The sequence below is a fragment of the Pseudochaenichthys georgianus genome, chromosome 11 (genome assembly GCF_902827115.2).
Source record: "Pseudochaenichthys georgianus chromosome 11, fPseGeo1.2, whole genome shotgun sequence".
In the NCBI taxonomy this organism is placed as follows: domain Eukaryota; kingdom Metazoa; phylum Chordata; class Actinopteri; order Perciformes; family Channichthyidae; genus Pseudochaenichthys; species Pseudochaenichthys georgianus.
The window spans coordinates 747,962-773,876 of NC_047513.1; the positions used below are offsets into that span (position 1 = coordinate 747,962).

Genomic DNA, 25,915 nt, shown 5'->3' on the forward strand with positions numbered 1-25,915 from the left:
AAAACACCTCTGTATACATGTGAGTGTTTTTTAACTATATTTGACCAATAGGACTTTATCAGACGTCCGGATCTTAATCAGAGGAACAAATCATAACGATTGATGTGTACATTAGCATAATTACTAGCTAGCCGCTAGCTGCTAACTGCCGCCTCGTTAATATCAAATCCATCATAATAACAAACCATTACCATGCTGTCATGAACGCACGGTGCCGTTACGTGTACGCAAATTGACGTGCTTGATGTGAACGAGCATTTTGGTTAAAGTTGCGCATGCGCTATGAGCGCACATACGGGTACTTCTCAGGCATGCCGGGTAATCTGTGACGTTTCACTCTCTCAAAAGTTGGGCCATTGAATGAGGCCCCGCCTCCCACGCTGTATCCAGTTGTTATTATACATCCATGGGTCAAGACCTCATGAAAGACGACACAGGAAGTGAGGATACCCGGCCCGGAGGAAGCCCGGGGCCCCCTTCTGGAGCCAGGCCCAGAAGGAGGACTCGTCGGCGAGCGTCTGGTGGCCGGGCTTGCCACGGAGCCCGGCCGGGCCCAGCCCGAAAAGGCAACGTGGGCAACACCTCCGCTTCTCCGTCCCGCGGGCCCACCCCCTACGGGAAACATCGATGGGGTCGGGTGCGCTGCCAGAAGGGTGGCAGTGAAAGCCGAGGGTCTCGACGGACCAGACCCGGGCGGCAGAAGCTGGCTTTGGGGACGTGGAACGTCACCTCTCTGGGGGGGAAGGAGCCGGAGCTTGTGCGGGAGGTGGAGCGGTACCAGTTGGATCTGGTTGGGCTCACCTCTACGCACAGCGTCGGCTCTGGAACCTTACTTCTGGATAGGGGTTGGACTCTATTCTTCTCCGGAGTTGGTCAAGGTGTGAGGCGCCGGGCGGGTGTGGGGATACTCACAAGTCCCCGGTTAGGTGCTTCGTTGTTGGAGTTTACCCCAGTGGACGAGAGGGTCGCCTCCCTACGCCTGCGGGTTATGGGGGGGAAAACTCTGACTTTTGTGTGTGCTTATGCACCCAACAGCAGTTCAGAGTATTCGGCCTTCTTGGAGACCCTGGAAAGAGTCCTGTATGGGGCTCCTGAAGGGGACTCCTTAGTCTTGCTGGGAGACTTCAACGCACATGTGGGCAATGATGGAGACACTTGGAGGGGCGTGATTGGGAGGAACGGCCCCCCTGATCTGAACCGGAGTGGTGGTTTGTTACTGGACTTCTGTGCTAGTCATGGATTGGCCATAACAAACACCATGTTCGAACATAAGGATGCTCATAAGTGTACGTGGTACCAGAGCACCCTAGGCAGAAGGTCCATGATCGATTTCGTTATCGTATCATCGGACCTGAGGCCGTATGTTTTGGACACTCGGGTAAAGAGAGGGGCGGAGTTGTCAACTGATCACCATCTGGTGGTGAGTTGGGTCGAGTGGCGGGGGAAGCCTCTGGATAGACCTGTTAAGCCCAAACGTGTAGTTTGGGTGAACTGGGAACGTCTGGAGGAGGCCCAAGTTCAGGAGGCCTTCAACTCGCACCTCCGGCGTAGCTTTTCGGGCATTCCTGTGGAGGTTGGGGACATTGAACCAGAGTGGTCGGTGTTCAAAGCCTCTATTGCCGAAGCCGCGGCGGGGAGCTGTGGTCTCAAGGTCCTAGGTGCCTCAAGGGGCGGTAACCCTCGAACCTCCTGGTGGACACCGGTGGTCAGGGAAGCCGTCCGACTGAAGAAGGAGGCCTTCAGGGATTTGTTATCCCGGGGGACTCCCGAGGCAGTTGCAAGGTACCGACAGGCCCGAAGGGCAGCAGCCTCATCCGTGGCCGAGGCAAAGCAGCGGGTGTGGGAGAAGTTTGGAGAAGACATGGAGAAGGACTTTCGGGCGGCACCAAAGTTGTTCTGGAAAACTGTCCGACACCTCAGGAGGGGGAAGCAGGGAACCATCCAAGCTGTGTACAGTAAGGATGGGACGTTGTTGACCTCAACTCATGGAGTGTTGGGGCGTTGGAAGGAACACTTTGAGGAACTCCTGAACCCGACAACTCCGCCCTCTATGTTAGAGGCAGAGCTGGAGTATGACGGGGGATCAACACCAATCTCCCGGGGGGAGGTCACTGAGGTCGTCAAACAACTCCACAGTGGCAAAGCCCCGGGGGTGGATGAGATCCGCCCGGAAATGCTGAAGGCTCTGGGTGTTGAGGGACTGTCATGGTTGACACGTCTCATCAACGTTGCGTGGAAGTCGGAAACAGTACCGAAGGAGTGGCAGACCGGGGTGGTGGTCCCCCTTTTCAAAAAGGGGGATCAGAGGGTGTGTGCCAATTACAGAGGCATCACACTACTCAGCCTCCCCGGGAAAGTTTACTCCAAGGTACTCGAAAGGAGGGTCAGGCCGATTGTCGAACCTCAGATTGAGGAGGAACAATGCGGATTCCGTCCTGGTCGTGGAACGACGGATCAGCTTTTTACTCTCTCAAGGATCCTGGAGGGGGCTTGGGAGTACGCTTATCCGGTCTACATGTGTTTTGTAGACTTGGAGAAGGCGTATGACCGGGTTCCCAGGGAGTTACTGTGGGAGGTGCTGCGGGAGTATGGGGTGAGGGGGTCTCTACTCAGGGCCATCCAATCTCTGTACTCCCAAAGCGAGAGCTGTGTCCGGGTCCTCGGCAGTAAGTCGGACCCATTTCCGGTGAGGGTTGGCCTCCGCCAGGGCTGCGCTTTGTCACCAATCCTGTTTGTAATATACATGGATCGGATTTCGAGGCGTAGTCGTGGGGGGGGGGGTCTGCAGTTCGGTGGACTAAGGGAGGTGTTCCAGGCACGTCCAGCTGGGAAGAGACCAAGGGGTAGACCTAGGACCAGGTGGAGGGATTATATCTCTTCGCTGGCCTGGGAGCGCCTTGGGATCCCCCAGTCAGAGCTGGTTGATGTCGCCAGGGAAAAGAAAGTTTGGGGCTCTCTGCTGGAACTGCTGGAACTGCTACCCCCGCGACCCGAACACGGATAAGCGGGAGAAGATGGATGGATGGATGGGTCAGCTCGCTAAACAGAGGGCGGAGCATCAGGTGATTATGCAGAGCTGCGTGTCTCCGTCAGACTTAGCAGCTGATCTGATCTCTCTCTCACGTCTGGTTATACTTCACTCACGTTTATGTCCATATCGATCAGATCCAGCTCTCCTGATCGGCCTTTATAGAGAGCAGAGAGGGGGGGCTCCCCCCCCCCCCGTTGACAGTTCACCACTGGCTTCGTAGTGCACTGATCGATTAGGCTAAGCTAACGTGTAGCTGCTCCCTCCACACTCACAACAACTTCATACAGACATAAATAAAGCAGCTGTATTCGCCACACAGGAAACACACATTTAAAACGGTTTTGCCTGCCGTTTTTGTGTACACAAGCATTCATCCATGGTTCGGAAAGTGGCGCTGTACCTTAATAATATAAAGGCTTGTATTTGCGTGCATTTCCTGTTCGGAAAGTGGCGCTGTACTGAGAGTGGAGGTGTCCTGAGATTAGCGCCTGCAGGCAGGCTCCATGGACCTGTCAGCTCCGGACTGCGCAAAATGCGTACATGAAGCGCTACGTCATGAATGCAAGAAATCTACCCTCGTGGGGGCGCGCTCATGTGAGGAGACATCTGATTGGCTAAAGATAGAAAAAAATACAAGTACGAATCGGGTGAATCAGGGGAGTCTCAAAAAACCCACACGAATGCACAGCGATCTGTGCACAGAAAGCTGTTTATGTTTGCAGGTTCAGGGGATTTAAACGGAAAACAAATATGTGAGGATCAAAAATACATATGTAAAACTTTTTTCTGTATTTGAATTTTATTTACATGTATATGAAACGGAACACATTTGTGTGTGCATTGAAAAACACAAGTGTGGATCCGGAAATACAAGTGTGAATCCTTCTGTGCGCATGTGTGTATTATGAGACTGTTCTGAGCCCATAGTATGCTGAACAAAGAGGTAACCCTAGCCAAAAGAAGCTGACTTCTGCTTTAAGACTTCAGAGTCACCACCAGGGTGAGTAATGGGCAGTACCGGAGTCCACCAGAGAGGCAGCCAATGTGGCACATTAGCCTGTATAGTACGTAGCCTGCCCTGAAGAAGAAGTGATCCTTCCTAGTGCCTGACGAGTTTTATTATTAAAACAACAACATTGTAACTGAGAAACACTTAAATTCTACATTTCAAATGTTTACAATCCATAACTAAATTCATGGCCAACCGATTTTAATATCATGCAATAACACTAAGATGACATTAGTTGCATTGAACTGATCTTTTGAATAACATTGTACTTACGATTTAGTGAGAAACATGGGCTTGTGCTTCACTGAGGATCTTTGACATTCTGACAGGGAGGCAACTGCAGTTATTAAACTTCGCGTTTTGAAATATGTGTAACTCTAGTCTATGAATATAAAACCCACACTGCTCAAACTTCGTTACTTTTCCTAAAATTGGTATATTTATCTATTTTTTTTCATTAACCTGTTAAGCCCGAGAGACCCCGGTACCGGGGGCCCTCCTGCAACATCTTGCAGGAAACAGTGTCTGAGGGCATGTTCATTTAATAAACTATGAATGTTTTATATCCATGTAACGGAAAGAAACTCATCTAACTGATCATTTTTATTTTTTTTTCCAAAAAACAACAACAATGCTAACACTGAGCCTCTGAATTAGCAACGAGCGAAAAATGCTAACAGATGACTGCACCGAAATTCACACACAAAACCTTATTATTTATCTTTGCTACACATCCAACCCATCGTTTCACATCGTGAGGTGACACAGAATCGAGGGGTACCTTTCATTATCACTCAATTATACGAACTCTCGGAGATAATAACAAGAACACACATCAAAATATATGGAGCTAGGTAGCTAGAAACGCTAACATGGCTCACCTCTGTTAGTCTGGTCAAAAGTGGTCTTCAATGGCATTAAAACGATAAAAACGTTACTGAAGTTAATCCATAGGTTAATGCAATGTGTCTGTGTCCCTTTGACATTATTTCTGATAATCCATAAACAATAAATCTGCTTTTCAGTTTTGAGATGTCAGACCTAGAGACAGCTTCACTCTGTAGCAAAACTGTGTGCGCGAAGCCCCCACCTTTTTGTTTCACCATGTGTGTGTGTGGGGAGATTCCCCTTCGATTCTATTGGCTCTAATGGTCAGAAAGATGTCAATCACCAAAATCGACCAATGGGTTCTAGAGAAACGGTAAAACACCCATTTCCACCCAAATCACCTCAGAGGTGGAGTTTTTGTTGCTAAACCTCTCTAAAAAGGTCAAATGTCACTTGTTTTGCATCAATCTTGATACAGGGTACTTATTATATGTTGTACTTTGGATTCCTAAAGCTTTTAGTCTACCTTACCATCATCCAAGGGTAGTTTTCACTGTAAGTAAAAAATAATTTTTGGACGGACACTATAATTTACAGTTTTTTACTATGTTCAATCTGAATTTTCTTTCAAATAAAAAACATCTATATTGATTCTGACTTTTTTACATCCAACTCACAGGTTTATCATTACTTTGAGAAAAAATAATATTAATTTAACCCTTTTAGAAGGTAAGATATGGTCATTTGTTCTGGGAATGTCATTTTCGAGCCTGAGACCTGAAAAACAGGAAATCTCACGTACCCCCTGCAGTACTCCAACGTACCCCTAGGGGTCCGCGTACCCCCATTTGAGAACCACTGTAATAGCCTATACAGTTATGGATATTAGAAAGTTATTGTCATCGAAGCAGGCGCCACAAGCTGCTGCAGCAGCAGTATCAGCAGCTGACAACAATGTCATCACCAGCAGTGAAGAAATGGATGATTTTTTCAGGTTTGTGAATCTAATGGTGATATCTGCACTCTGGCTGACTGAGTAAGAAGTGAAAAAGAGTGATGTAACGTTAATGTTATAGCTAGTAAACATGGAGTAACCACACTAAGTATACCCTTATATGTTAGTAGAACATGACTACAAATTATTCTAAGATGTAACGTTAACCCTTCATACCTCAGTCTACTTTTAAGACACTAAAATAACGTATTCCAATTTTTATTTTGTTTTTGCGTGTGGAATTATACCAGCTCTCGTTTCAGTACACATAACAACGGAACCATAGCAACGGAACTGACAGGCAACGGAACTGACAGGCAACCCTCTGATTCAGACTCCGATTGGCTGTGACTGCATCCACTCAGAGTGTACGAATCAGAAACGTGACTCTTACAATCTTTACGTCACAAACAAAGATGGTGGATGAGAATAGATCTATAAAACGATAAGCAATGCGCCAGAATCAAGGTGAGACTATCCGCATACTTTAAAACTCTACGCACATTCGTTTCACCGAAATAAGTAAACGACTGTATTTGAGTGAGTTCAGGCATTAGTTTGCTTCATTAAAGGAAGTTAATGAATAAGTGTTCTCCAGTGCCTTTTGTCCGCTTTAAGGTATTATTAAGGTAGGGTTAATGTTGCTCTCAAAGTGCACCAGATTGATGCTTTGAACTTCAATATTTAAAAAAAAAATCTTCCCGGGGGAGCATGCCCCCGGACCCCCCGAGAGGAGGCGACGACCCCCTAAAGGATGTTCGGTCCACCCCCCCCCCCCCAACAACTCCTGGGCTAAGCCCCGGATCTCCTACAATCCTAAAACCGCCACTGGTCACAATGTCCTGACTAATACAGATGTAACCTCTGTAACACCTGCATTTTCTGAAAATATATCACCCGTAAGGATCAAGATGCTGAAGTTAAAGCTTGATGATAACTTCTTATTTCATAAGTTAGGGCTAAGTTCACATAAGATGCGACTTTTCAAGTTTAGTTTTGCTTAACTTTGATAGGAAGGAAGGGCCCCGCCTCCATCACTGTATCCAGTTCTCCTCATACATCCATGGAACAATTCCAATCCGACCCCTACACCCTCCAACTCCTGGACAGAGTGAAGTCCATCCATAGTCACTCTTCTTTAAGGTCAGGGGTGTACAATTCAGCAGCAAGCTTTGAGAAGAACTTCCTCCCCTCCAGCAGAAACATCAACAATCATATGTTTTTTTTAAACCATATTATGGAATCAGCATCTCTCGAATAATAACTGATCAATACCTCTTTAATGCCATGGGCAGCTCTCAGGAACATTGTTCCATTGGGTTTGCTTTCAGAACATCCCTGTTGTCCTACATCCTAACAGTTTATCGATAGCGCAAACTACTCAGACTTGAAGTTGGACTTGACAGAGGCTTACCAGAAGAATAACCAGGAAGGCCAACCTGTCCATTTGCATGGTAAAGTGTAACGCACCTGAGCGGGCCCTCTATCCATTACAACACACTAGTTGTTAGCTATGAATTGATCATTTAATAGCTTAATATTGAATACATTTAAAAAGGCTTTATATGGAATGTGAGACAACCCTAAACTTTATTCCAACGCCATTTAATATGCAAGTCCTTTTCACAGTAAGGGGACCCTGCCACATCTCTCCTCAGCTAAGGGGTCCTTGGCCTTAAAATCTGTGAAGACCTGCAGCATTTAGCTTAAGAAGTATGAACATAATATCTCCCCTTAAACCAACATTATTGAAATGAATAAAGTCTGTGATGTGTATTAACAGATAATGCTGTTTCTTAATGAAGTCAATGAACACATCTTTGACATTTTTCATCAATCTTCTTCCACTTGTCTCCAACTGGGAAATATGTTTTGTTCAACACCATTTTTTTTGATAAAACAACTTTTTTATTTGTCATATAGTTATACAATTCACATGAATGACAGACAGGAGTGCAAAAGTAAGGACAGCCCTTTTATAATGTGAGGCCTTACACTGTTTACAGACGAGTAAAGCTTCTGCTTAATATACAGTATAATACTATTAATAGGTTGGTTTTTAACAATATTTGCTATCAGAAAATCAACCCTGTCCCTTTGGCTGAGAGATGTCACTGAGATTCAGCAGAACGTAGACGTACAGCATTGTAATATGAGAATACGTATTCAAAGTTCACAATCACAATCATTTTGCAGCCAAAAAACAGCCAAAAAAAAAAATCAAGCTCTATTTACATTTAAGAACAATAAAAAGCAATATCCTGAATACGCCATCACATTCATCAGCCAGACAAGTGTCAAGTCGTTCTTGGTCAAACCAAAACATCAGCCAGACATATCAAAATGTTGAAGGATGCAAACAGCATGAAGCATGAAGCTCACCGCTTGTTTCTATTGTAGGTGTTACAAGAGACAGACTGCAGCTTAAAACATGAAGAACTATCACTCCAAACTGAAACGGATGAGTCCGTTGCTTCAGAGAACCCTCCGTTCCTCCAGAGGCCTTGTGATGTGTTTCTGCTACCTAGTAGTCTTCTTTATAACACATTATATGAACATAATATACTTGTGTTGCTGAATGCTTACTGGACCTAAATCAACAGAGGAGAGTTTCCTGTGAGCCACATCCTCATCAATGAGCTCTGACACACTCTTTCAGTCCGGGGCACTGCTGGCTGCTGGGTGGAAGTCGTTGAGCTGATGGCGCCGAAGAAAGTGGGACTTTCACATGAGATGCCGCTGTGTCTGGTATCAGGCAATGATGTCTTCTTACAGTATATACCTCAACTCTAAAAAGACCTATGAATCTTTACTGATTTATAACTTGGGTTCAAATCAGGAATTACATTTTGCAACTTAGCCTGCCAGTGTCCTTTAGTCAGTCACTTGAAACACTTCAAAGCAATCCCTGTGTTGCTATATTTTAATGTGAATTTGGGGGCTGTACACATTGTGAATTTTTGGCACCCTAAAAAACTGTTGTCAGTGTAGCAAGAATACGACACACTTCCCTCGGCTTCAGAAATGATGCAAAAACACAAATGTGCCAAAACACATGCAGATGAAGAAACATCTTCACCAACTCTAAAACACATGCAGCATTTAGAACACATCTAGATAGGATTGCTGATCTGCTATAAGCCAGCTAACCTAGTGAACCTAGTCATATTGAACATACTAAAGATACAGTTATGAAGCAGCTGTTTCTTCATGTGTTTTGGCACATTTGTGGATTTATATCTGTATCATTTCTAAAAGTGCAGCGCGCTGTATTGTGTCTGCACCTGTGGGCCACCGTGAGTGTGATGTGATAAGGACAAACCAATCACAGCTGGAAGTATCAGTCTTTGGTAAATATTCATTTGTGCAGAGTCTTTTGAAAGTATCGGTTCATTTGATTTGATAAATGTATCAAACATTTCGCGTTGTAAAATGTAGCTAAATCTGTTGCCAGTTTCTCTGTGACAGTTATAGTAGATAGAAGTAGGCCACTCCGTTAAACTTGTCTTCAGTGCATCATGGATACTTCTACAGCAATACAAAATGTACCAATAGGAAGGCTAAGCTCCATGTTAGAGAGATGTCCCTGAACTATGGCCTATGGGAGCTTTTTGCTCTTTGGTGTCAAGAAAATATTGGAAACAATATTCAAATTATCTTCTAACACATCTTCTACAGCACATCCATGTTGTTCCACATTATAGCTCATGAACCCTTCCCAGAGAAACACTACTGATCATTTGAAGGGGTGCCTGTCTCCACCTGAGAAGGGGTGCCTGTCTCCACCTGAGAAGGGGTGCCTGTCTCCACCTGAGAAGGGGTGCCTGTCTCCACCTGAGAAGGGGTGCCTGTCTCCACCTGAGAAGGGGTGCCTGTCTCCACCTGAGAAGGGGTGCCTGTCTCCACCTGATGCCCAAATACAATATTCTCTTTTCTGCTCAACATAACAATATTTGCAGATTCAATGCTTAAACGATGAAAATAATGGAAACCCTGACCATCGGTACTAATAGATTTTGCGGATCTTCATGTTCAGAACTCCCCCCTCCTTTGTTCAAGTGAGGAACTTAAATCACCAACAGTCCAAATCATACTGAAACAAACAGCTCAATGTCACAAGCCATCTACTTAAAGCAAAGCAGCTAAATTAAAATCTAGACATGCACATTGTTGGAATCAGTTAATATCATAATGAAATATAGCTAAAAAGGCTCATTAGCTCTGTGGAGGACCAGATCTCCTCTGGAGGACCAGATCTCCTCTGGAGGACCAGATCTCCTCTGGAGGATCAGATCTCCTCTGGAATGTCCTGAAGGTCTGAAGAGGAGAGAACACACCACATTCAGCACTAACAAAGTATTTATTCAGCATTAACAAAGTGCAACACATATCTGCTCCCTCCAGCCATGAGATGTTAGAGATGTTTAACAAAGTATTTCTTAAAGGCAAAATCATTTGTCATGGAGCGCTTGAATCTATACTATATTGAATAAGGAAACAAGCACACCAACAGCTGCTGCGTGTAACTGTGCAGTCTCTTGTTTTAATATAGCACGGTTGGGGCTGCAGCTGAAGCCACGTTTCAATTATCTTTCCATATCTTCTGTTGGCTACCTTGAGATTTGTATTCTGTTGGTAACATGACAGATTAGTCTAACAATGCACCTGCTGGGGTGCTATTTGATTTTATTTTAATTGTGTGAGTATGGCCTTTTTTCTGGTCATTATTTTAGGGCTAAACAGAAGAAGGCGGGTTTTTGTAACTCATTGATTGAAGTATTGAAGTTATTGAACAAGCTACACATTTCCATCCATATCAAACAGTATTGCCGGTTTGTGTATTGTGTTCATGTTGTCATGGGAATGCTCTTTCATTTGAAGCCCATTGGTGTTCGATAATTAAACTTAAACATGTAGCAATGTACTCGGAGTACAGTAACTGATTAACAGTGTGTTCATTTAAGTCCCCCCCCCGCCTACAGAACACGGTGATACCAAAAGGGTTCATCAGCTGACCTTTGGAGCTCTCAGATACTGTCTCATCGTCATCGTCAGACGTCATGTCCACCTCAACATCACTGCCGTCCTGCAGGCCCTCTGATTGGCTGGCAGGGTCCCGACTGATCCAGAGGGTCTCAGCTCCGGGGGGGGGCTCCCTGTGTGGCTGCAGAGATACAAGCTACAGCAGCAGGAAAGCAGGTGAATGGATCATTGTGATAGCCTTATCTAGTCTATACACATCTTGTAGATTAGCTTCTTTGTGCATGGAATATCTTTTGATAATTCATATTGTGAACTTTGACTTATTCCCTGGTCATTTCCTGCACAAACCTTTCTTATTTTTGTATATGTTCTCCTTCAAACTCCTTTAATTAAGTTTCTCCTCTTCTGACCAGAGGACGCAGACACAGGTAGACAGTGAAGTGAATCAACTAAATCAACTTAAATGTACTAAAACATGTGGCTTCAAACCAAAGAACCACAGATATGTTCGCCAGGACTCTTGTATACAGCTGAGACAATCACTGCCTCCATCAGCTGAGTCTCAACAAATAAAGACATTAACAACCTTATATATTCAGTATTACCAATATTCTATCTTTTTTAGATATAATTAAATAATCAAATAATAAACCCATAATTGTCTTGCTCCTATACTGTTCATATTTGTTTTGTATTTTATTTGGTAATTGTGGATTCTTTTCAAGTTTCTTGCATTTGCTTTCATTTCAGTTTTATATTTGGTTGTGATAAACCAATCCTCCTTATATGTGAAAGTACCTGATTCTGATATTCGCTCTTTGATTTGGACTTTTCTGTCTCTTGTGATTCCCCTAACTTTATGTCATTTAATAAAACAGTTCTCACTTGAGAGTCCTTCAGGTTCCGGACCTGCCTCTCCAGCCGGGCCCGGGCCTTCTCGCTCTCCTTGAAGCGGCCCTCGGCATCCCGCAGCCTCAGCAGCTCCTCCTGCAGCAGGCTGTGCTGCCTCTGCAGGAGGGTCAGCTCCCCCACGCTGGAGCCTGCGCCGGCCTCCCGGGTCACCCCGTCCCTCCAGAGGGGGCGCCACCCCCCACCTGCTGCTGGGGGGGGGGACTCCTGGGGCTGCAGCAGCTGCTCCAAGATGGAGTCCTGTTTGATGACCGCCCCCTGCAGGACATGAGAGAGAACCCAGTTTCAAACATTTAACAGGACCTGCTGATCAGAAGTGTGCCTGTTGGACAGAGTAACTACACTGAACAAAAATATAAATGCAACACTTTTGTTTCTGCTCTCATTTTTCATGAGATGAACTCAAAGATCTAAACATTTTTCTAGATACACAAAATAACCATTTCTCTCAAATATTGTTCACATATCTGAAAGAATCTGTGATAGTGAGCACTTCTCCTTTGCCGAGATAATCCATCCCACCTCACAGGTGTGGCATATCAAGATGCTGATTAGACAGCATGATTATTGCACAGGTGTGCCTTAGGCTGGCCACAATAAAAGGCCACTCTGAAATGTTGAGTTTGATCACACAGCACAATGCCACAGATGTCGCAAGTTTTGAGGGAGCGTGCAATTGGCATGCTGACAGCAGGAATGTCCACCAGAGCTGTTGCCCGTGAATTGAATGTTCATTTCTCTACCATAAGCCGTCTCCAAAGGCGTTTCAGAGAATTTGGCAGTACATCCAACCGGCCTCACAACCGCAGACCACGTGTAACCACACCAGCCCAGGACCTCCACATCCAGCATGTTCACCTCCAAGATGGTCTGAGACCAGCCACTCGGACAGCTGCTGCAACAATCGGTTTGCATAACCAAAGAATTTCTGCACAAACTGTCAGAAACCGTCACTTGAGTGGGCATATGCTCACATTCGATGGCGTCTGGCACGTTGGAGAGGTGTTCTCTTCACGGATGAATCCCGGTTTTCACTGTTCAGGGCAGATGGTAGACAGCGTGTGTGGCGTCGTGTGGGTGAGCGGTTTTCTGATGTCAATGTTGTGAATGGAGTGGCCCATGGTGGTGGTGGGGTTATGGTATGGGCAGGCGTATGTTATGGACGACGAACACAGGTGCATTTTATTGATGGCATTGTGAATGCACAGAGATACCGTGACGAGATCCTGAGGCCCATTGTCGTGCCATTCATCCACGACCATCACCTCATGTTGCAGCATGATAATGCACGGCCCCATGTTGCGAGGATCTGTACACAATTCCTGGAGGCTGAAAACATCCCAGTTCTTGCATGGCCAGCATACTCACCGGACATGTCACCCATTGAGCATGTTTGGGATGCTCTGGATCGGCGTATATGACAGCGTGTTCCAGTTCCTGCCAATATCCAGCAACTTGGCACAGCCATTGAAGAGGAGTGGACCAACATTCCACAGGCCACAATCAACAACCTGATCAACTCTATGCCAAGGAGATGTGTTGCACTGCGTGGGGCAAATGGTGGTCACACCAGATACTGACTGGTTTTCGGACCCCCCCAGACCCCCCCAATAAAGCAAAACTGCACGTTTCAGAGTGGCCTTTTATTGTGGCCAGCCTAAGGCACACCTGTGCAATAATCATGCCGTCTAATCAGCATCTTGATATGCCACACCTGTGAGGTGGGATGGATTATCTCGGCAAAGGAGAAGTGCTCACTATCACAGATTGTTTCAGATTTGTGAACAATATTTGAGAGAAATGGTTATTTTGTGTTTATAGAAAATGTTTTAGATCTTTGAGTTCATCTCATGAAAAATGGGAGCAAAAACAAAAGTGTTGCATTTATATTTTTGTTCAGTACTGTACTGTACAATTCTTAGATACTTGTACTTTACTGTAGTACTTCCATTTGATGCTACTTCTACCCAAATTCAGATGTAAAGTGTGTACTTTTCCTCCACTGCTTGTATTTAATCCCTTTAGTTACTTCACAGATGAATGATGTGAAATCTAATCAAGTGTTGAATCAGACTTTAGTTCCACCTGGAGTAAATCCACCAGCTACCCTGCAGTCTACAAAGTACTTCAGACTAGCTGCACCTTCACCAGCTCTGAGAATACTCTCATGATCAATCATTATAAAACATATCATATATATTATTCTGAAATGGACCAATCTGCACAATGACTACTTTTACTGTCGCTACTTTCACTATATTTTGATGAGAATACTTTTGTACTTTTACTTGAGGAGCATTTTGAATGCAGGACTTTTATTGTGACAGAGTATTCCTACACTCTGGTGCTTCTGGGGATTAATAAAGGTCCATCTTCTTCTTTTTCTACTTTTTCTGAAGTACAAGATCTGAGTACTTCTCCCACCTCTGTTGCTGGAGAGTTACGGTCAGTCCCCAGAAGGACACACCATTATTGAGAGGCTTGGAGAGTAACAGATTACATGTAACATGATCATGTAATCAGGATACCAAAAAGATAACTCCTTACAGTTGCATTAAAAAAGACGTAATCAGTTTTACTGGTATATTTTTACAAAATGAGTTGCAGTATAATGGATTTTAAATAAAGATCAATATATTGTAGGTAGACAAATGTTATGCTTTGGTTTTCATTTAGGCTACTTTCTTTCTTTGTTAAATGCAGTAGGTTAACACCCGATTTATTGAACACAAATACTGTGTTTGCTTTGAATTCATATATTACACAAAATATATATATACTTTTATATGACACATTTGTGATACTAAAGACTTGGTTTCTTCTTTTCTAAGGTCACATTTGTTCTGTTAGTAAAAACATTGTATTGATATTTATCTTCTCTGGTATTTGTTGCATTGCATTTGATATTGAGGTAACATTATGTTTATATTACTTTATATATATTTATATTTTAGGGTCACTGATTACATATAATTTATCTGAAACTGGTGCCGGGTTCCCGGGTTCCCATTCAATCAAATGCTGTTTCATCAGGATCCCAGACTAGATGACTCAGTTTCCCACACCCCGTCAGACAATGCACCTGGGGTGACGGGGTGATGGGGTGGCGGGGTGATGGGGTGACGGCCTGACAGTCTGACTCACACCTTAACCCGGTTCAACCAGAAACACACTCAGCCTAATCTGCTGCAGTCCTGCAGAAAGACCCCTCCAGGATTTAGAATGCAGGACTGGAACCTATCAATCAATCAATCAATCAATCAATCAATCAATCAATCAATCAATCAATCAATCAGTACATCAATCAATCAGTACATCAATCAGTCAATCAATCAGTCAATCAGCCAATCAATCAGTACATCAATCAATCAGTACATCAATCAATCAGCCAATCAATCAGTCAGTCAATCAATCAGTCAATCAATAAGTCAATCAATCAGTCAATCAATTAATCAGCCAATCAATCAGTCAATCAATCAGTACATCAGTCAATCAGTACATCAATCAATCAGTCAATCAGCCAATCAATCAATCAGCCAATCAATCAGTCAATCAATCAATCAGTCAGTCAATCAATCAGTAAATCAATATGTCAATCAATCAGTCAATCAATTAATCAGCCAATCAGTCAATCAATCAATCAATCAATCAGTCAGTCAATCAGTCAGTCAATCAGTCAGTCAGTCAATCAGCCAATCAATCAGTCAATCAATCAATCAATCAATCAGTCAATCAATCAGTCAATCAGTCAGTCAATCAATCAATCAATCAATCAATCAATCAATCAATCAATCAATCAATCAGTCAGTCAATCTGCTGACTCAACACAATCAATAAGAATGAACTCACCCATGAGCACCTAGAGTGAATATCTGCTAACACGTTCTGTATCACAGACGGATGATCTTCTTCCTCCAATGTGAGCCACACTAGTGCACATGTTCCTTCATTACCATCCACAGACACACGCTTTCAAAACAAGTGAAAGCTGTTAGGAAAATAGTGTACTTCTTTGACACTGGTGAGATCAATGGACTTCGCTCTGTGCTTCATCATATTAACAAAAGACTGTACACAAATGGGTTTGCAGCCTGCGGGCTAGTTCACGCAGTCAACTGGAGCACCAATGATACATTAACACGTGACGCGCCTCGTCTCTCTTACAACCAATCACAGTCTCCTAAACGTGCCGCTCTATTTAAGCTGCCAGTCTGCCTGCCTCTGCCTCGCTAATGCTGCTGCTGCGTTCACATCGCTGCTGCTGCGTTCATGCTGCTGCTGCCTGTGTCCGTGACCTTCTGCTGCGTTCACATCGCTGCTGCTGCGTTCACATCGCTGCTTGCTGCGTTCACATCGCTGCTGGCTGCTGCGTTTCACATCGCTGCTGCTGCTGCGTTCACATCGCTGCTGCTGCGTTCACATCGCTGCTGGCTGCGTTCACATCGCTGCTGCTGCTGCGGTTCACATCGCTGCTGCTGCGGTTCACATCGCTGCTGCTGCGTTCATGCTGCTGCTGCTGCGTTCACATCGCTGCTGCTGCTGCGTTCACATCGCTGCTGCTGCTGCGTTCACATCGCTGCTTGCTGCGTTCACATCGCTGCTGCTGCTGCGTTCACAGTCGCTGCTGCTGCGTTCATGCTGCTGCTGCGTTCATGCTGCTGCTGCTGCTGCGTTCACATCGCTGCTGCTGTGTCCGTGCCCTTCTGCTTCTGTGTTCACATTGCTACTGCTGCTGTGTTCATGTTGCTGCTGCTGTGCCCCCCCACCACCCCAGCTTCCACCTGTAGGCTCGGGAGATAGTTATCTAATCATCACTCAACGTTCTTTGTAAATCTGTGGAGTGATGAGTCCCGAGCCTAGACGCCAAACTCAAACTGCTTCTAATAAACATCTAGAAGCACGTAAGTTGTTTGACTGAACTGTTGAAAACTATTTAATAAGTTGTGATGGTCAAAGGAGGAGATGTATTGACCCCCCTGCACCACAGAAGACTCACAGAACGTGTGAAGCTGAGAGTCTGTACCTTCCCAGTAGCATGTGCCTGTAGCTCCGATAGTGAACTATATAAAGTCCTGGTGCATGTGACTCATGGTAGAGCTGCACAGAAACACTCACCTGGACTGCATGGAGATACACACTCAGATTCACCAGCCTCTGGTAGACCTTCTGTAAAAACAAGCAGTATATTCATTAACACACACACACACAGCACACACGACACACACACACACACACACGACACACACACACCCACACACACACACACACACCACACAACACACACACACACCACACACACACACACACACACCACACACACGACCCACACACACACACACACACACACACTACACACACACACACACACAACACACCACACACACACACCACACACACACACATCACACACCAACACACACACACACACACACACACACACACACACACACACACACACACACCACACACACACACACACACACCAGCACACACACAACACACAGCACACACACACTACAACACTCACACACTCAATCTTTTCCCACAACTCACCTTTTCTTTTAATCCATCATTTTCTCCATTTACCAACATATCCTTATCACCTTATCAACGAGCACAGCAGGGTTAGCTACATTCTTAAAAGTGTCATTTTCGGACAGGAATTAAACACTAAATTGAACATGGTAATGGGCTCTGTCAAAATCGTGTTTAAATCAATAATTGGTGTTGATTTATTGACTTGTGTATATGGGTGTAACGGTATCCGTCCCGTACCGTCGCGGTTCGGACGTCACGGGTTCGGACGTCACGGTTCGGACGTCACGGTTCGGCACATGCAGTCACACGGCGAATACGCCTTTTTTTACGAGTGGGAAAAAAGTCTGTCACTCAGGGCAGTATTACACTATATATAATCCAGGGGGCGGTATTGCGCCTAAAAGCCAGCCGCCCGTAAATAACAAATGAAGAACAAGAACACAACAAAACAAAACGAACACACTGTACCGCAGTTCACACTGCGGTACTTTTCCCACAAAGGTTGATGGGAACTTAGTTCATGATCGCGTTCACACCAAAAAGAGCCGGTACTAAAAGTAGTTCATGCGAACCTTTTTACCCCCTCGAAAGTCCCTGCTAGAAGAGCAGGGACTTTCGAGCGGCTCTTTTTTGAGAAAAGAGCTATATTCCTGATTGGCTGGGCGAATTGCAAACCACGCCCCGTAAAACTCCCAAAAAGTTTTGTCAAGCCGCCATTTTATTATCCTCGCATTAGCATTATTAGCATTAGCATTAGCCCAGCGCAGAAACGCAGAGAGACTAACTTATGGCAACACAAAATAAAACATGGGAGCGGTGGAGATGAGGAGGTGTCGGCGTTCTGGCGATTTACTCAGAAGGCTTCAGTAGAACTAAAGAGTTCGCATGAACTAAGTTCGCATGAACCTTTGTGGGAAAAGTACCGCAGTGTGAACGCGGCTAATATATGAAGAAGAAAAGTTAGTAGCTACAGCGAGTTCACACAACACACAGGAGCTAGAAGACCCACCTGCTTCTTTTAAATCAGCTGTGTGGGAACATTTCGGGTTCCCTGTGGACTACAACAATGATGGGGCGCACCCACGGTGTGTCGGCGTTGTTCGACAGCGGTGCGGTATGCTAGTGGTAACACGTCAAACATGCTCAGTCACATCCGAGTCAGTCTCAGTCCCCAGCGAGAGGGTTTCCTCGACGGCAGGTGACATAGTTACCGCCAACAGACCTGCCCTCACTGCTGACAACGTAGACTAACTCATCTTTCTGAAGAACAACTTGAAAATAGAGTAAAGCTCGAGTACCTTTATTTAGGCATAATGGCCTCACACACTCGCAAGTTAATTACACATGTTAGACATTGCTCCTAAAAGGTACAGATTTTATTTTCTTATTATTTATTTTAATATTTTCAAGACATTCTTTTTAGATGTACAGCTTACTTAACCTTTTTGTTTGACATCAGCCAATATAAATAATATGGCCATCTGAGTGTGTGTGTTACTGTTTGTGTTTGTTTTTAACTGTTGTAATACAGTTAATGATTCCAAATGTTAGAGTTCCATATTTCATACCAAAACCTGCACTACTGTTAAAAATAAATAACAGCAAAAAAAATATGCATTTGGGACTTTTTTTTGCTTTTCCTTGTTGTACCGAACCCAGTACCGAACCGTGACCCCCAAACCGAGGTATGAAACCGAAACCGTGACTTCTGTGAACCGTTACACCCCTACTTGTGTAGTAAGTAGTCGCGTTATAAGCGGGATAAGGTACAGCGAGCTGGTCATTATAGTGACAGGAACCCCGACAGGGTAATCAGGACTCGGCTGAATCCCTGTATATTATCCCTGCTTGTAAGTTTTTATAGGTGGCGGTTAATTCTTATACTTGTGATGAATAATGATGAATGATTGTCTGACTCACTGGTGTCCCCCCCCTCCATGTGGCTGTGATGGCCGGGTAGAGGGATGTCAACACTGGAACAAGGAGGAGCTCACTTAACCTGTCAACTGTGGGAACACACACAGGAGAAATGAACATGGGCATACAACACCACAAGCCTTGGTGAACTGTGGCTATAGTATGGGCTTAGATATGTCTCATCATTATTTGTGTGAACATAAAAATCATTTGTGTTTAAATATGTGATTTGTAATGTAAGACAGCACCCACAAATGCATTTAAAAGATTTGCAAATGTAAAACTGATCTACAAATAGGCTAAATATGTTTACAAATAAAAAAAAGATCTTTGAAAATCTCTTTATACATTTACAACTTTCGATCAGGCATTTGTGAATCCATTTTGTATTTGTCCACCAAAAATGCGCTTGTGGATCGTCTTTTTACACACACAGAGTTTTGAAACAAACTTTCCGCCGGTCTCGGCTAAAATCTACTCGTGTCACTCGGTTATCTTCGGAAAACACGTGATGGCCTGCTGATGACGAAATTCCCGCATGGTTTTCAAAGTAATAGCATGATGTGTTTTTATTATAATGAACAGCGGAACATTAGATGCATTCTTTATCACCATCATCATCATGTTATTGTGATACAGTTGGTTTGTGTTAGTTGATTGGTTCAATACAGCATATATCGAGCACATTCGTTTGCATTGATGTTGAAGTACAGGCTATACGCCACTTTCGGGTCCCGGGGGAGCAGCTGGCAGCGAAGCCGCGCAGAGAAAACTCTTTCGTCATTGTTTTTTGTGTATTCAGTCAAGTGGGTCAAAGTTACAAAGCACTTCACATCTTATTAATTGGCCTAGTTTTACCTTACCAGTGCAGTGGTGAGGTCATCTGTAGAAAAGCACCATATTTAGGTTAGCCTTCATAGTAAGGCTACATTACATTTTATAATATTCATCGTTGTGTCCTTTCTACGGTATATGCATATATTCCTGTCTATTGCTTTTATTTGTATTTAATGCTATTATGTTTATACTTGTTTCCACACATTTCACAATTTGGGATGAATGAAGTATCTATCTATCTATCGATCTATCTATCCATCTGTCTATCCATCCATCTATCTATCCATCTATCTATCCATCCATCTATCCATCCATCTATCCATCCATCTATCCATCCATCTATCCATCCATCTATCCATCCATCCATCTATCCATCCATCTATCCATCCGTCTGTCCGTCTATCTATCTATCCGTCTGTCTATCTATCTAGGGGCGGCGCCAGGCGGTAGATTGCAGTTGCTACAGCAACACCAACAATGGGCCTAGCAACTTCTAAGCAATCCCAAGAAATGTATGTTTTTTTTTAAAATGTGAAATTCATCATTTGAAAAATTATTGATTCGAAAATGATATGCTACAGTACAGTACAAGTAGCCTACTTCTGGGTGTTTCATTCAAGCTCGGCTCTGTGTGTGGCACGAGTGCACGTTCATTCACACCAACGCAACTCCGGTTCAAGCTCCGTGCTAGAGCTTTTCAGGTTCAGAACCGGTTCTTTGGTTTAGCTCCGGCTCTTTTCATACCGCCCAGTGTCCGACTGGTGCTGCGTCATCGTTTGCGTCATGACGTAACCGTTTGCGTCATCACGTAACCGTTTGCGTGCCTGCTTCATAAAGCTAAACCGCGCGGAAACCCCTCACAGCGACAACAACAACAACAATGGCAGATTGTGTTGAAGCGCTACTCGTTTTGGTTTTGCTCTGTCGAAACAAAATGGAAGTAATGGGACGACTTTACTACCAAATTTACAGTCGTTACATGCTACATTCAAAACTGCTTTACAATCGTAATCATCAACTTCAACGACGATTCCGATTCCGTAGGAGAAAGAAGGTAAATATACGTCCTATTCGATGTTAGAGCTAGCTGTTGTTAGCCTCTGCATGCGCCAAGCTCAAAATACCCAGCTTTGCTAAATTAATTACTATGGTATAACATTAAAACTAATTCTCAATGTTATTTCCACAGATCATGTTGAAGCTGGCGGAAAGGCGGAGGTCGCGTGTTATTTGGACACAGCCCAGATCTTCCGACTGGTGGAACACCATTGTTCCAGACTTCTCCGCTCTGCAATCCAGGCCAGGCAGTCCTTTGACTACATCTGCAACCAGGTCAGCGGCGTTATGGGGAGAAGAGACACAAATTACCGTCTGTGTATACCCAATAAAAAAACGGGTTGCAATTGCCCTCTGGAAGCTGGCCTCCGGAGGTGAATACAGGGCCTACCCCTTTTCGGGCTAGGCCTAAGGGCTGTTTGCCTCTGTGTTCAGGATTTCTGCAGGGCAACCATGGAAGTGCTGCTTCCACTACATATCACATTTGCTGATGTGGAGAAGTTGGTGGAAATGGCCACTTTTTTCAACAGACGTTGGAGAGCACCACAGTGTGTTGGTGCAATAGATGGAAGCCACATCACTATTTTAGCACCACGAGATTATCCCAAGGACTATTATAACAGAAAAGGATGGCATTCTGTTGTTCTACAGGCTGTTGTTGATGGCAGGGGGATGTTCTGGGATGTGTGTGTTGGCGACCCAGGTAGTGTACATGATGCGAGAGTGCTAAAACAATCCAATCTTTGGGTGGCTATCAGTGATGGAGTGTTGCTAGGCCAAAACCAAATGACCATCTCTGGCTGTGATGTGGGACATTACCTGATTGGTGACCCAGCCTATCCAATGCAAAGATGGCTAATGAAACCATTTTCGGACACAGGGAGACTGACCAATGAACAGCACACCTACAATTACAGGCTGAGCAGTGCACGGGCGGTTGTTGAGATGGCGTTTGGAAGGCTAAAAGGAAGATGGAGGTGCCTCCTAAAAAGGAACGACTGCGAGCTGGAGCTCAGCAAAATAATGACAGTGACTTGCTGTGTACTACACAACATATGTGAGGAACATAGCGAAACTTCACTGACGATTGCCATGAACTTGTGTACGAACGACCCCCTTTACACCCCTTTCCAGATGATGGTAGACAAGAAGGAGCTGATGTTAGATCCGCATTGATGGACTATTTCAACATGGGGGACCACTATTATTACTGCAGTTAAACCTGATCTATTTTGTATCATGCCTCTTTTTTTTACAATAAAATCACTGGATTCTGATCCAGTCAATCATTTGAATTGTGTTTATTTTGTATACAAACCACAGAATCTAGATACAAACGGGTATGAACAATATTCTTATAAAAAAAGTGCAGACCCAAACGGTTTAGACTATATTCTTAACTCAAATACACAGTGGGCCAACATTTAAAAAAAGGGTACTATTCGAGGGCCGGACTGGTTCAATGTTTATTGCAAAACGTATTGAAATGAACGTATTGCACATATTAAACCTGGAACTAACAACGCCAGCATCACGGCCTCCTTCGGTGGAGTGAGCGGAAGGAGGAACCTATTGCGGTGAGCACGTTGCACGTTGTAACTTCCGGTTGTTGTTGTTTTCATCTCCGGGTATCCCGTGTGCCTGTTCTGTTGCTGATAGCTTATTAACTTAAACTTAATCGATCGTTTTAAAACTCTTGATCACGGCAACTGCCTGACGTTGTAATCACACGTTACTACAGCTTAAGCACTCACAACTCTCCTTCTCTTAGCGACTGTAACTCCACAGTTGCCTACACTCTTTTCGGGTTTGCTAACGGTAGCTACTTTAGCTTGATAGCTAGCCATGGCTCTTTCCCCACCTTCTGGTGCTATTTCCTGCTCTTCCTGTCTCATGTTTGGTTACTTCCCGGCCTCCCTTACTGGTAAGGATACATGTGTTAAATGTAGTATAGTTGTTAGGTTGGAGGCGGGAATCATAGCCATAGAAGCCCGGCTCCGCATCTTAGAAAGTAACTCAGTTAAAGTAAAGCCCATGTTAGCATGTGCGGACCGGCAAAATGTAGCTCCTCTTAGCTGTCCCCCGGCAACTCCCGAGCAGCAGGGAGGCTGGGTGACTGTTCAGAAGGGGCATAACGCGAAACCCGCAGGTCCCCACCAACCCGTTCACGTATCTAACAGATATTCCCCACTCAGCGAGACACCCGCTGAGAAGCCAACTCTGGTTATTGGTAGCTCTATTATGAGACACGTGAATTTAGAGACCGAAGCCTCCACAGTCACATGCATTCCGGGGGCCAGAGCGGGCGACGTTGAGGCGCATCTTAAACTGCTGGCTAAAGATAAACGTAAATACAGTAGGATTGTTATTCACGTCGGTGGTAATGATGTTCGTTTACGCCAATCAGAATGCACAAAACTTAATGTGGAGTCGGTGTGTAGTTATGCTAAAACAATGTCGGACACCGTAATCTTCTCTGGTCCCCTCCCCAATCTGATCAATGATGACATGTATAGCCGCATGTCATCATTTCAGCGCTGGTTGTCCTGGTGGTGCCCAGCAAACAATGTGGGCTTCGTAAATAATTGGACAGCCTTCTGGGGAAAACCTGGTCTGATTAAGAGAGACGGCATTCACCCTACTTTGGAAGGTGCAGATCTCATTTCGGCAAACATTTCAGGGCTTTGTGGACGTAATCCATGACGAACTGGAGTTGAGACCAGGAGGCAGAGTCGCAGTCTTACACGCTTCTCTGCGCTCTCTCCTAGGCAGTCACCCATAGGAATCCCGAACCCAATAAAATACCCAATATTAGCGGTGTGTGTGTCTGCCCAAGGACAATTTAAGGTAAAACCTAATAGAGGTGTCATACATAATAACCTAATAAAAGTAAATGTAACAACTACTACAGTGCAACAAAACAGGAAGATTAAATGTGGTCTCTTAAACATAAGATCTCTAGCATCTAAAGCAATATTGGTAAATGATTTAATATCAGATTATAATATTGATATATGCTGTCTCACTGAAACTTGGTTGAGACATGAAGAATATGTCAGCATAAATGAGGCCACTCCACCCAGCCATGTCAACACTCATATTGCTCGAGGCACGGGCCGAGGAGGTGGAGTTGCAGCAATCTTTGACTCAAGTTTACTTATCAATATTAAACCAAAATGTAATTATACCTCTTTTGAAAGCCTCGTTTTTAGTCTTACGCATCCGACCTGGAAAACTTTGCAGCCAATCTTATTTGTTACAGTGTATCGTGCACCAGGTCCTTATTCAGAATTCTTATCAGAATTCTCTGAGTTTTTATCAACTTTGGTTCTTAAAACAGACAAAGTAATTATCGTAGGTGACTTTAATATTCATGTTGACGATGATAAAAATAGCCTTACTGTTGCATTTAACTCTATATTAGATTCTGTTGGTTTCTGTCAGAGTGTAAATAAACCAACCCACTGCTATAATCACACTCTCGACCTTGTTCTGACTTATGGTATTGAAATTGAGCAACTATTAGTCGAACCGCATAATCCTGCTTTATCCGACCATTTCTTAGTAACTTTTGAAGTACTGTTACTAGACTACAAAGCATTAGTCAAAAGCTCTTGCAGCAGAAACCTATCTGTTAGTGCTATAGCCACATTTAAGGAAGAGATTCAACCAATACTTAACTCGATAGCATGTCTGCATGTAGGGGAGGAAACTTATACAAAATGTACACCACCCCAAATTGATCATGTTGTTGATAGTGCTATAGATGCGCTGCGAATAAAATTAGATTCTGTTGCTCCTTTGAAAAAGAAGAAAATAAAACAACATAGATTAGCTCCATGGCATAATGCCGAAACCCGCAAAATAAAGCAAAAGTCTAGACAACTTGAAAGGATATGGCGTTCCACTAAACTTGAAGAATCTCGTTTAATTTGGCATATTACTCTCAATGAATATAAGAAAGCACTGCGTAAAGCGAGAGCAGCCTACTACTCTTCATTAATAGATGAGAATAAGAATAATGCAAGATTTCTTTTCAGCACTGTAGCCAGGCTGACAGAGAGTCACAGCTCGATTGAGCCTTCTATTCCCTTAGCACTCAGTAGTAATGATTTTATGTGCTTTTTTAACGATAAAATTGTTACTCTTAGAAACAAAATTAATGACCTCTTGCCTTCGACCAGTATAGTGTTATCAACAGCTCCCGGAATCGTAAGTTCTAATATTACACTAGATAGTAAACTAGAATGCTTTTCAGCCATTAACCTTGAACAATTACATTCAATGATTCTCTCTTCTAAACCATCAACGTGCATGTTAGACCCAATTCCAACTAAGCTGTTGAAGGACGTTTTTCCATTAATTAGCACTTCTTTATTAAATATTATGAATATGTCTTTATTATCAGGCTATGTTCCACAATCATTCAAAGTAGCAGTGATAAAACCGCTTCTTAAAAAGCACAACCTCGATCCAGAGGTTTTAGCCAACTATAGACCTATTTCTAATCTTCCGTTCCTCTCAAAAATTCTTGAGAAAGCGGTCGCAAAACAGTTGTGTGATTACTTAAAAAACAATGATTTATTTGAAGATTTTCAGTCTGGCTTTAGAACACATCATAGCACAGAGACAGCTCTGGTTAAAGTCACAAATGATATTCTAATAGCCTCAGACAAGGGACTTGTCTCTATTCTTGTTTTGCTCGATCTTAGTGCTGCATTTGATACTATCGACCATGATATCCTATTGCAAAGACTAGAGCACTTAGTTGGCATACAGGGAACTGCTTTAGGCTGGTTTAGGTCCTATCTAT

The 25,915-nt window shown here is 43.9% G+C and overlaps 1 protein-coding gene across 1 annotated transcript in view; it reads right to left on the reverse strand.

Annotated features, from left to right (window-relative positions):
* Window positions 1-7,753: 7,753 nt before the first annotated feature.
* Window positions 7,754-25,915, reverse strand: part of arhgef2a (Rho guanine nucleotide exchange factor (GEF) 2a) — a 96,102-nt gene continuing 77,940 nt past the window's right edge. The window contains 7 exon segments of the mRNA XM_034094323.2: window positions 7,754-10,179; window positions 10,879-11,041; window positions 11,731-12,012; window positions 16,870-16,920; window positions 17,308-17,357; window positions 19,213-19,272; window positions 19,275-19,298. Of these exon segments, the coding sequence (XP_033950214.1) occupies window positions 10,151-10,179; window positions 10,879-11,041; window positions 11,731-12,012; window positions 16,870-16,920; window positions 17,308-17,357; window positions 19,213-19,272; window positions 19,275-19,298 (659 nt within the window). The 3' untranslated portion in view covers window positions 7,754-10,150.